This window comes from Microtus oregoni, unplaced genomic scaffold, assembly GCF_018167655.1.
Source record: "Microtus oregoni isolate MIOR12 unplaced genomic scaffold, Mior012 000022F_ref0000154, whole genome shotgun sequence".
NCBI classification, from domain to species: domain Eukaryota; kingdom Metazoa; phylum Chordata; class Mammalia; order Rodentia; family Cricetidae; genus Microtus; species Microtus oregoni.
The window spans coordinates 15078935-15091122 of NW_024543081.1; the positions used below are offsets into that span (position 1 = coordinate 15078935).

A 12188-nucleotide genomic window follows, 5' to 3' on the forward strand; every position below is an offset into this window, starting at 1 on the left:
TGTATGTCGGATGCCATATAACATAACCTATTTTAAAGTATGTGTTGAATCGATTGATAGATTTATTAGTCAGATATGTCATTAATATGCCCCAGGTACATGGTGATGAGTTCAGTAAGACTTGTGTCTCTCTCTTCCTTCCTCCTTCCTTTTGTCTTTATATTCTGTTTTCATTGTAGTTTAATAAAGGAAAAGCACAAATTAATAATTGTCCTTCTATCCTTATGTAATGCAGACATAAATGTATATAATTACATTTTATTAGAGTGAGATGAAATAATGCCGCCTCTTCATATACAATACATATTGCTCTTCTCAACACAATTAGGGGAATATCAGTTTGTTAATGATATCACATATCTTTAAATATAGCTTAAGTGGGTCAATACAAACATGATAAGCTTCCATATATTGTCTAGGTTTTCTCACAATCAGTTAAATTATTTACACCTATTCCTGAACCGTCTGTGAAGCAATGATCACTTATATTTCATTTTATTATGTTCATTTTGGCCAGTACCTAATTAAGAAAAATGGGAAAGGTCACTGGTCTCAAGCCCAGATTTTTCTCCCAGTTCTTGGCCTCACTTCATTATCACAGGTTCTTACTTTCCTTTAAGATTGTAATTCCTCTAGTAGCTGTAAAAATCATATATGGATCCAGGCCTTTATGAATATGATCCAGTTCACCACCTGACAGGTGAATGGACAGACACTATACTAATAGACTTGCTGCCGGCAAAAGCATTTGCTCAGAGTGTTTTTATCTCATGATGACAATACGATGTACAGTAGATTCATTATTTAGACTTTTCACGGGATCATGTTTTTTCTACTAAACAGTTATTTTAGCATAATAATAACAAATAAAGGTCAGGCATAGTGGCCTTTACTTTAATCCCAGCACTCAGAAGGCAGAGGCAGGCAGATCTCTGTGAGTTCCAGGACAGCCGGAGTTACATAGTAAGACTAAAAACAATAGTAATAAATAAAGTAGGAACTGTGTAAATTAAACTTTTTTTTAACTATCTCTCATCCCTAACATTTCTTCATGTCTCAGAATTCCAACCAGGAGTGCCATGGAAAGGTATCCAAAATATTGACCCTGAATCTGACCCCTATGTGACTCCAGGAAGTGTGCTGGGGGGTACAGCTACATCTCCCATTGTAGATACTGACCACCAACTGCTGCGGGATAACACCACAGGTAAGTGAGAGCTGCAGACACCAGCATTTTCATAGTTGTTCACCATGGCTTTAATTCCGTTTGTTGTAGTACCTGATAATTTTTTTTAAATATTTATTTATTTATTATGCATACAATATTCTGTCTGTGTGTATGTCTGCAGGCCAGAAGAGGGCACCAGACCTCATTACAGATGGTTGTGAGCCACCATGTGGTTGCTGGGAATTGAACTCAGGACCTTTGGAAGAGCAGGCAGTGCTCTTAACCACTGAGCCATCTCTCCAGCCCAGTACCTGATAATTTTAACAAAAAATAGAATAATACTGCTTTTTACGTCTTTATTGTTTGGTTGAATTTTGTTTTCCCTTGTATTTAAGTTTAAATAAAACGCTCACAAGGGTTCCCTAGTCATACTGACATTTGTTCCAATATTTCTTCTTCATTTGTCACCTCAAGGGTCTAATTCTTCCCTCAACACCTCGCTGCCTTCACCTGGTGCCTGGCCCTACAGTGCCTCTGACAACTCCTTTACCAACGTTCATAGCACTTCAGGTACTTGGTGGCTTTTCCCCTCTTGTCTGGCAGTTGACTGAGAGGTTCCTCTTTTCCGCTGGCATTTACTTCTTAAGGAGTGTCGGTCAGCACAGATGGGGGTGCAACCTTTCTTTGCCTTCACTATCCACTCAGGGAGCTCCTAGTCTCACAGAGATTGGGTAGGTCTCTCACAGGACTACATTGGTCAAAGCTAACAGGAATAGAATGTCATATAGCTGGGGATATCCACAGGGCAGAGTTCATGACCTGATGACCATATGCTTCTGTTAGCCAGCCTACCAAGAAATCAAGGGCCATAGGAAGAGACAGTTTAATCCAGATTAGTGTTGAGGCAACCAGCAATAGCCTACTCTTCCCCCAAAATCTGACTTAGAGACATAATGAAAAATAGATGGCCAGAGTCAAAAAGAGGACCTTGATTAATTTGCCAGTACTACTTGAGATCCTCATTATTTGGCGTGGCAGGGAGGGCTGGTTGGGTTTTGTCATTTATTTGTTTGTTGAGACTTCATGAGGAATAGAGCAGCTAGTAGCAGTTGGAACAATAGTTCAGTGGGTAAAATGCTTGCTGTGCAAGTATGGAAACCTGAGTTCAGTCCCCTACACCCACATAAAAAAATCAGGCAGACCTGAGCAATGGCTCACTGGTTAAGAGCACTGACTGCTCTTCCAGAGGATCTGGGTTCAATTCCCAACACCCACATGGCAGCGCACAACTGTCTGTAGCTCCAGTTCCAGGGGATCTGGCACCTTCACAGACGTATGTGCAGGCAAAACACCATGCACATAAACTTAAAAAAAATAAAATCAGGGACAACTTAGCACACTTTTAGTCCTAGCATTTAGGAAGTGGAGAAGGTGTAGGTCTATGAGTTTGGGGCTTTTTCTACATAGCAAATTCCAAGACATTCATAGTGAATCCTATCTCAAAAGAAGATGCTCAGGTGTGATGCATACATCTGTAATCCCAGTGCTCAGGCGCAAAGACGGGAAGTTCCTTGGGCTTTGCTAGTAGCCAGTCTAGCCAATTCAGTGTGCTACAGGTTAAGGGAAAGTCATTATTTTAAAAACCAAGGTACAAAAAAAAATTTAGCTGGATGGTGGTGACACATGCCTTTAATCCCAACACTCAGGAGGCAGAGACAGGTGGATCTCTGTGAATTTGTAGCCAGCCTGGTCTACAGAGTGAGTTCCAGGACAGGCTCCAAAGCTACAGAGAAACCCTGTCTCGAGGAGGAAAAAAAAAACTAAGGAGGGCAGTTGTATCACACCAACAGTGCCGCAGTAACCCTGCACACTTGCTGAGTGTTCCTATAGGCCAGGCATCATAGTCAACTTGAGCATAAACTCCCTTTTGTCTTTCTCCTACTGTGGTATGGGTTACCCTCACTTAGTAGATTAACTGAGATGATTGTGAATGAATTCCTACAGTCTGGCGTGGGTTAAGACCCTGTGTCAATATACCAAACAAAAATACTGTTTCATTTTGCCTCAGAACTGACTGAGCCTAAATTGTAAAGGAAGCACCTTAGTGCTTAACACCTTCCCCATATTTTTCTTTCTTTTTTTTTTTTTTTTTTTTTTAATTTTTTATTTTTCGAGACAGGGTTTCTCCGTAGCTTTTGGTTCCTGTCCTGGAACTAGCTCTTGTAGACCAGGCTGGCCTCGAACTCACAGAGATCCGCCTGCCTCTGCCTCCCGAGTGCTGGGATTAAAGGCGTGCACCACCACCGCCCAGCCCCATATTTTTCTTGATCGGACTTCATTTACTTGTAAAACTTGCACAAGCTGACACAGCCTGACGACTGCTGTGGTGCCCAGATCCCGCAGTAGGAGAGATCCACACATGCTCCATGCTGTGCATGCCGACACCCACAGTCACACCTGTGCATGGACACCATAATAGAATAACAAAACAAACTTGTCTAACTCTTCCTTTTGTTTGATTAAGGAATGTGTTTGGTTGTTTTTCTTTTGACACGGGGTCTCATGTAGCTAAGGATAGCCTCACATTCCCTTTGCTCCTCCTGCCTTCACTCTCATGTGCCCTTATAGGACTGTGCCGCCACAACTGGCTAAAGTTTTGAGACATCTCAGTTACCTGGGTTGCTCTCTGTTTCCTGGGCTGAAGCAATCCTCAGCCTCAGTCTCCCCACCTGCTTTTCCACACAGGCACATGGCTGCCTTCTCTGGCACTCTTCTTTTTCCCTTGTTCCTATAAAAACCCAGCTCTCAGGAATTATCTTCTTGCAGTTGGACATTGACCTGAGACTTCCCTAACAGTTATTTTGGCTATCCTTAGAACAGTCTTTCCTACTTCATTCGCTGGACCCCAAGCCCTGTCTCTCAGGGAATATATTTGACAGTCATAATTTTCATCTCCACTCCCTTTGGTTCATTCTATTCTCACTCTGATTTATGCTGAGTCGTATGGAAACTCTACTGCAGCTTACATAGCCACAGTGTACCTATGGCCTCTTAGCTCTCTGCCCCATGAAAACTGAAAGAACTTCTGCTGAACCTAGATTTTCTTTTTCCTGCTTTTCTGAGCCTATCCCTTGATGTAAACCCTTCAGATTTATCTTTGTAGAGCCTCTGCTGACAGCCTAATGTTCTCTGTCTTCTCTGTATTGAACATACGTGCTGTTGTCAAGGATACCAGTTCTGTTTTTCTGTCTCGCATCTGAATCAGAGGCTCTGCAAGATAATTGTGTTACCCACACTACTGTCGGGTACCTTAAGCCTAGTAAGCAGAGGTGGTTATTTGATGACTTTCTTTTAGATATTTTTTTTAATATTTATTTATTTATTATGTATACAATATTTTGTCTGTATGCCTTTAGGCCAGAAGATGGCACCAGACCCCATTACAGATGGTTGTGAGCCACCATGTGGTTGCTGGGAATTGAACTCAGGACCTTTGGAAGCACAGGCAATGCTCTTAACCTCTGAGCCATCTCTCCAGCCCCTCTTTTAGATATTTTTATTTTATTGTATGTGTATGAGTATTGGCCTGCATGTATGTGCCTAGTGTCCACAGATGTTAAAAGAGGTTGTGGGGCCGGGCAGTGGTAGCGCATGCCTTTAATCCCAGCACTCGGGAGGCAGAGGCAGGCGGATCTCTGTGAGTTCGAGACCAGCCTGGTCTACAGAGCTAGTTCCAGGACAAGCTCCAAAGCCACAGAGAAACCCTGTCTCAAAAAAAAAAAACCAAAAAAAAAAAAAGAGGTTGTGGGATCCCCTGGAATTGCAATGGTTTTGAGCCACCATGATGGAAATTGAACCCAGATCCTTTACAAGAGCAACAAGTAATCCAAACCACTAAGCCATTGCTCCAGCCTTATTGACTATTTTTAAAATCAGTGTTGGTGTCTAACATGTATCAAATCACAAGCAATGCATAATTTTCTAGTTTTGTTTTGATTTTCATGGTAGTTAGTGAGCATTTTGTGAGTACTCTAGTTCTGTTTGTATTAACAGTCTAACCCTGTCTGTCCTCCTCAGAAATATTTTCTCCATGAGTTTCTCTTTTCTTTCAAGTTGTGTTTACCCAAGAAAGTAGGAGAAAGGAGATTAGTTACCTTATTAAATCTTTGTCAGTTTAGAATCATTTTAAAATTTAGCACTCTTTTCTTACTGCCCCCCCCCCTTATTTTTTCTGAGACAGGATTTCTCTGTGTAGCCCTAGCTGTCCTGAAACTTGCTCTTGTAGACCAGGCTGGTTTCAGAACTTAATAGATCTGCCTGTCTCTGCCTCCCTAATGCTGGGATTAACGGCATGTGCCACCACTGCCCAGCTTATACTGCTGCTCTTAAAATGTATGCTTCCTGCTACTTTTCAATGTTTTTGAGACAGAATTTAACAGAGTTATAGAATATAAATATATTTGTGTTTATGTGCAAATAAAATTTGTGTCTGTTTGTGGGCAGGTGCCCATCTAATGTGGCTTCTTCTTGACTTTTCTCTTCTCACAGCAAAGTTCCCTGATTACAAATCCACGTGGTCCCCAGATCCCATAGGACACAACCCCACTCATCTCTCCAATAAGATGTGGAAAAACCACATCTCCTCCAGGAACACTACACCGTTGCCCCGCCCACCTCCTGGCCTGACCAACCCCAAACCGGCATCTCCTTGGAGCAGCACAGCACCCAGATCAGTCAGGGGGTGGGGAACACAGGACTCTCGGATTGCCTCAGGTGAGGAGGATCAGCCAAGTAGAAATGGCTATTTAACACCTTGGGGAGGGCTGAATGGAGGAGAGCATAGCTGTCTGGTAGAAGAAAAAGCATCTTTTGATTGTAAAGTTGTGCACAGTACAGATGAAGAGACCCAGGACCTCTCTAGGGCACATGAAGTAAAAATGAGCAACTGGAGAGGGCGGTCAGGTGGGATGGAAGACTGGCTTACACAAAGCAAATGAATTCACTGGGTTCAAGAAGTAGAAGAGCCGGGCAGTGGTAGCACACGCCTTTAATCCCAGCACTCGGGAGGCAGAGGCAGGCGGATCTCTGGGAGTTCGAGACCAGCCTGGTCTACAGAGCGAGTTCCAGGACAGGCTCCAAAGCCACAGAGAAACCCTGTCTCGAAAAACAAAAAAAAAAAAAAAAAAGAACTAGAAGAGACCAGGAAGATCAAGGTTGGGAGGGGGAGGGAGAGAGGGAAGAAGGGAGGGAAGATCTGCATAAATTGGGTGGTTTTTTTGTTGTTGTTGTTGTTGTTGTTGTTTTTATCGGTCTTCTTCATCATTTTTCTGTTTGCAGCCTCTACCTGGAGTGATGGTGGTTCTGTCCGTCCTAGTTACTGGCTGGTTCTTCACAATCTCACTCCACAGGTAACCTTATTTTCTTATGGTTTTCTAGATAGGGCTTGGTTTTATTTAAAGGGAGAGGAGCCAGACCTGGTGGCACATACCTTTCGTCCCCAGCACTTGGGAGGCAGAGACACTAGATGTCTGTGAGTTCAAGGCCAACCTGGTCTGCATAACAAGTTCTAGGGATACATGGGGACTCTTATTTCAAAAAAGGGTGGAGAAACAGTGGCAAAGGTTGGCAGATATGAAAGCTCATTTATGGTACTGGAGAGATGGCTCAGCAGTTAAGAAAGCTTGCTGCTTATGCAGAGCACCCAAGTTTTGGTTCCCAGCACCCACATCAGATGTAACTTCAAATGTAGGAGGTCTAATGCCCTCTTCTAACCTATAAAGAAAGCACATTTGTTCCATGGCCATTACATGAGTCCTATTGACAGGATAGGGTGCTGTCTCCTAGGCTCACCCTCACCCTCAGTAGTGCTAGAGATGAGCAGATTCTACAAAGCAGTGAGAGTAAGGTCGTCTGACCTACTGGTAAGGAAATATATTGTATAGATATGCCAGCTAGAATCTGGAACCAAATGAGATGATGTGTTTTAACCACATACTACATACTACAGAAGGGGCTTGGAAAAAGCTCAGTTGGTAAAGTGTCACTGTGAAATTTCTTAGACTCTTTAACATGCTAGTGTCTGTTAGGATTCTTTATGGAGAAATACATTTCATTGTAAACGTATTTGCCCAGTGAACCTATTTGTGGAAAGTAAATCACAAGACTCCTATTTGCAGGCATATTTGAGAAAGGTGTTCTTTTTTTTTTTAAATATTTATTTATTATATATACAATATTCTGTCTGTGTGTATGCCTGCAGGCCAGAAGAGGGCACCAGACCCCATTACAGATGGTTGTGAGCCACCATATGATTGCTGGGAATTGAACTCAGGACCTTTGGAAGAGCAGACAATGCTCTTAACCCTGAGCCATCTCTCCAGCCCCAGAGAAAGACGTTCTTTACCACGATGTCTAATCAGCTCAGAAGTCCCAATTAAGGCCAGGTGTGATGGTGCGTGCCATCTGGGAGGCAGAGACAAGTGGATATCTTGAGTTTGAGTCCCCCATGGTCTACATAGGGAATTCTAGGTCAACCCAGGGTTCCCTAGTTCTCAAAACTCAATCATGGTCTCAGTTTAGTCCCTCATCTCATAGCAGACCCAACTGTAAGGGATAGAGACTGCAGGTCAGACCTGGGGCTCACACGCAGTAAGCAGGAGTTTTACCTGTAACTACAGTCCCAATATAAAAAATCAAGCATGTTGATGCTCAAAACTATGTATGCATTTTTTTAAAGAGTTTACGCCAAGCAGTAGTAGCATATGCCTTTAATCCCAGCACTTTGGGAGGCAGAGGCAGGTGAGTCTGAGGCCAGCCTGGTCTTCAGAATGAGTTCTAGGACAGCCAGAGTAGTTACACAGAAAAACCCTGTCTTGGGCGTATCAAAGTTGTCACACTTTGTAGTGGTTATAATGTGGATAGGATGAGAGAGGCAATAAGATGTGCTCGCTAATCCTTCACTCCTTGTAGCCGCTAAAAAATCATGAGTATGCATCATTATGTATGTATGTAAATGAATGTAATATTGGCTTTGTTTGTATCAGAAAGAATTGATTTTTTTAAACACTAGAGCTGCCTAGTAAGCAGGTTAATGTCATTCCTAGTTTAAGTTGTTGGTAGAGCAAAGTTGATGCATGGATCAGTTGACTTCGTCACCAAAAATGTGTTGAAGGACATCTGTCTCCTGGAAAGCAATTTGTGCCATATACTGACATACTCATGGTTGTGTTCTGTGAAGAGCTAACATGGTTTGCTGAGTTTTACTCTTCAGGCTTCCCACTAGTGCTGAAAATGGCACCTGGTTTCTTATGTATGTTAGGCTGTTGTTTACCACATTACACAGCTATAGCATTCCCAGCTGTAGCATTTCTTTTCCAATGAGGTGAACTGAAGTATTGGAATTAAGGCTGAAATAAATATATTTAAGATAGTGTTGCAAAATTAATCCATAAAGTAAATAGGTTTGCTTATATAACTCCTGGGTTGGGGAAGTTATCTATAATCCCTTCAGCATTTGGTTCAATGCACTTAGTCAAAAAGAAGGTGGAAAAAAGAAAAAAAAAGAAGGTGGAAGTAGTCCCCACTTTATGTGGTCAGAGGAATATGGCAGTGTTGGAGTGTTTCTTTTTGGACTAGGCCAGTTTTAACTTGAGTGCTTTTCTTGTCTCTGTGGGATTAAATGAGGAGGTAGAAAAAAATAAAATGTTAGTAATGATATTGATAACTTTGCGTGGTGACTTTAGTTCTTATTTCTGCCTTTTGAGCTCCACAAATAAGCATACACTTGTTTGTTGCTCTCTTTTTAAAAAGCAGGCTTGTTTTATGGTTCTTATGTTTTTATTTTTAGTTATTTTTATAAAGAAACATTTATAAAATAGGAATAATGAACCTCAATCTCCTTCTGTAAATGTCTTAGAATTTGCCTTTTCCATGCCTGCTCCACATCTTAGCTTACACGTGTTGTTACCTCTTAGATTGATGGGTCAACCTTGAGAACGATCTGCATGCAGCATGGTCCACTGCTGACATTCCATCTGAATCTAACCCAGGGCACTGCCCTGATCCGGTACAGCACCAAACAAGAGGCAGCCAAGGCCCAGACTGCACTGCATATGTGAGTACTGTACCCTGCGTGCATCCAGACAGCACACATGGTGCACACAGGAGTGCTCTGGCCCCGCTTAACAGAACAATGATGGAAGTATGCACACAAGAACCTCAGTCGTGTGTACATCCGCAGATGCTGAGGAGGCCGTCCTTCTTCCTAACTTTGTTTGCGTTGTCTAGTGTATATCATAGGCTCAAACTCTGAACTTCAAATGTAAATAATTTGTATAGTAAGTAAATTGAACTGCAAACAAAGCCAATGTTTATGAAAATTCTGCCACTACCTGGACTACCTGGCTTTGTTGGACTTCTTGAGACAGGGTTTCTCTGTATAGCCCTGGCTGTCCTGAAGCTCATTGTAGAATCAGGCTGGCCTTGGACTCATCTACCTGCCTCTGGCTCCCACGTGCTATGGTTAAAGGTGTGCGTCACCACACCCAGCCCAAAAAAGAAATTATTTGTAGCAGTACTTTTGCATGAAGTGTATCAGGGTTTAAACATTCTCTTACCCTGGTGGACAAAAAAGTGTTGACTCCCTTGGGCAACAGACACTGTGACAAAAATCCCCAGAGAACACAAGTGACAGTGAGGCCCCAGCAGCCAGTCCATCCCCTAACTGGAACGGTGCTCTAGATGCTGGCGCTGGCTGGCCTGATATTAGTGGGTGTTATTCTTTACCTCACGTGGAGTTTAAAAAAAAAAAACTGACATTCTTTTTGCTTCTGTAAGGCTTGAAGTTTTTTTAAAATACTTTAGATTCACAACCAAATTGAGATGATTGGACAACAACTTCCCATAATAATCCTGACCACTCACTCAATGATGCCTTTCCCCATTATGAGCACCACTTACTAGAACGGCCCATTTGTTAGTTTATGAACATTCATTGGTGCCTGATCCACCAGAGTCCACAGTTTACATTAGGGTTAAGTTTACTTCCTGAGTCACTGATGGTGGTTAGTATGAACAAATATATGCTGATATATCCAACATCACAACTTTTATGTCCTCTGTTGTCTAGATTCTCTCTCTCTCTCTCTCTCTCTCTCTCTCTCTCTCTCTCTCTCTCTCTCACCCCATACAGGTGGACTGGAGATGTAGCTCAGTTGTTCTTGCTTAGCATGCATAAATCCCTAGGTTCAGTCTCCAGTACTACATAAACCAAACATGATGATGCACGCCTGTAATCTCAGCATTTAGGAGACAGAGACAGAAGGCCAGCCTGGGCTATGTAAGACCCCATCTCAATCAGTCAGTAAGCAAGCAAGCATGTAGTCCATGCAGTGGCAGAGGGCTGGCAGCAGTGATGCTGTGTGTTCTTCTGGTCTCTGAGATCACATTGCTCTCTTCCTTTTCCTCCAGGTGTGTGTTGGGAAACACTACCATCTTGGCCGAGTTTGCCACTGAAGATGAAGTTAGCCGCTTCCTGGCTCAAGCTCAGCCACCTACACCTGCAGCAACCCCAAGCGCACCTGCCACAGGATGGCAGTCACTGGAGACCAGCCAGAACCAGGCAGACCCCGTCGGGCCTGCGCTGAACCTTTTCGGTGGGTCCAGCGGGCTCGGGCAGTGGAGCAGCTCTGGTGGCAGCAGTGGGGCCGATCTTGCTGGCACTTCCCTGTGGGGTCCCACAAACTATTCTTCTAGCTTGTGGGGAGTTACGACGGTGGAAGATCCCCATAGGATGGGCAGCCCTGCTCCTTTACTACCTGGTGACCTTCTAGGAGGAGGGTCAGATTCAATCTGAACTTAGAACTTTCAACTCTGACCTCGTGACCTTTTTTTGGAACAGCAGCAGCACTAACTTGACCTTTTCGTTTTTTTTTTCAACTTGCAATAAATACATTTTTAAAAGGAAAAAAGAAAACGGAGAGAGAAGAAAGGTGGGTCATTGACAGACTGTCTGAGCACATAGTTGCCTCCCTTAAAACTTCAGTTTTTTCGTTTGGAATATGAATCCAAAAAGAGAACATATCACTCTTGAAATACTTGAATCATGAACGCCAACCTAGAAAGACAATGTGAAGCAAGTACACATACCATTTAAATTTAAACACAAAAAAATTAAAAAAAAATTAGTTTCTAGTTTTTCACTTTTTTCATGTTATATGGAAGTTGTTGCTAAGAAACATATATACTGAAAAAAAATAGCTTTTTAACTTTGTTTGCACTGGGTGTGTTTCCGTCCTTAGGTCTACCATGTTTGGGTGGGAGGGAAATTCAAAAGAATTGTTGGGGGAGGGGGGAGGGAAGACTTGACGGAGCCTCACTTTAAAAACAAAAACAAAAAAACTTTAAAAAAAAAAAAAGGAAAAATTTTGTGATTGGCTGGTTGATAAATACCAGTGTGTTCTGGCACATGTAACTGCCCAGGCATGCTTGTTCTGGTATGTGTGTGCACGTGTGTTCATGTGCATTTGTGTGCATCCTCCTCTGTCTCTATATGTGTGCCTGCGTCCTGCCCTCCTCATCTCACCCCACCCTGATTTCTCAGAAAGCTGCATTGCTGACAGTTCGCAGGCTGGCTGGCCGGCCATCTGCTTTTAATTTTTTTTTAACTATGAGAACACAGGAGCACAGGGGGCTGCTGCAGCTCAAGCCACTTCTTCGGGCCGCACTGAGACGAAGGGTGCTTTTCAATGAGAGCAGTAGCCAGAGCGCGAGGTTCCCCAGCCTTCCCTCGACCTAGCAGCAGAGCGAAGCACTGCCAAGGCCAGCAGTCGGCGGGAGGTACCTCTCAGAGCACCTGTTGCTCACTTCTGTGCTGTGAAATAAGTGGCCCCTTAGCACACGGGAGTTTTAAGTCCCAAGCAGGCATTTTTTGCTACTTTGAATGAGAACAGAAGATTCAGTAATTTTTAAATCATGTAATGTTTCAAAAGCAGAAAAGCTGTGTTCCCACTTTACAAGTGAT

At 43.0% G+C, this 12188-nt stretch overlaps 1 protein-coding gene across 10 annotated transcripts in view; it reads left to right on the top strand.

The window, feature by feature from the left end:
- Nucleotides 1-12188, top strand: part of Tnrc6b (trinucleotide repeat containing adaptor 6B) — a 227430-nt gene that overhangs the window by 204671 nt on the left and 10571 nt on the right. For 8 of the 10 annotated variants that reach the window (XM_041671890.1, XM_041671898.1, XM_041671897.1 and 5 more), the window contains 6 exons: nucleotides 1061-1207; nucleotides 1643-1738; nucleotides 5717-5941; nucleotides 6506-6576; nucleotides 9142-9281; nucleotides 10637-11598. In XM_041671890.1, the coding sequence (XP_041527824.1) occupies nucleotides 1061-1207; nucleotides 1643-1738; nucleotides 5717-5941; nucleotides 6506-6576; nucleotides 9142-9281; nucleotides 10637-11021 (1064 nt within the window). In that variant the 3' untranslated portion in view covers nucleotides 11022-11598. Of the gene's footprint in view, nucleotides 1-1060; nucleotides 1208-1642; nucleotides 1739-5716; nucleotides 5942-6505; nucleotides 6577-9141; nucleotides 9282-10636; nucleotides 11599-12188 lie in introns of those variants that run through there. The other 2 variants (XM_041671892.1, XM_041671894.1) reach the window with 2 other exon arrangements.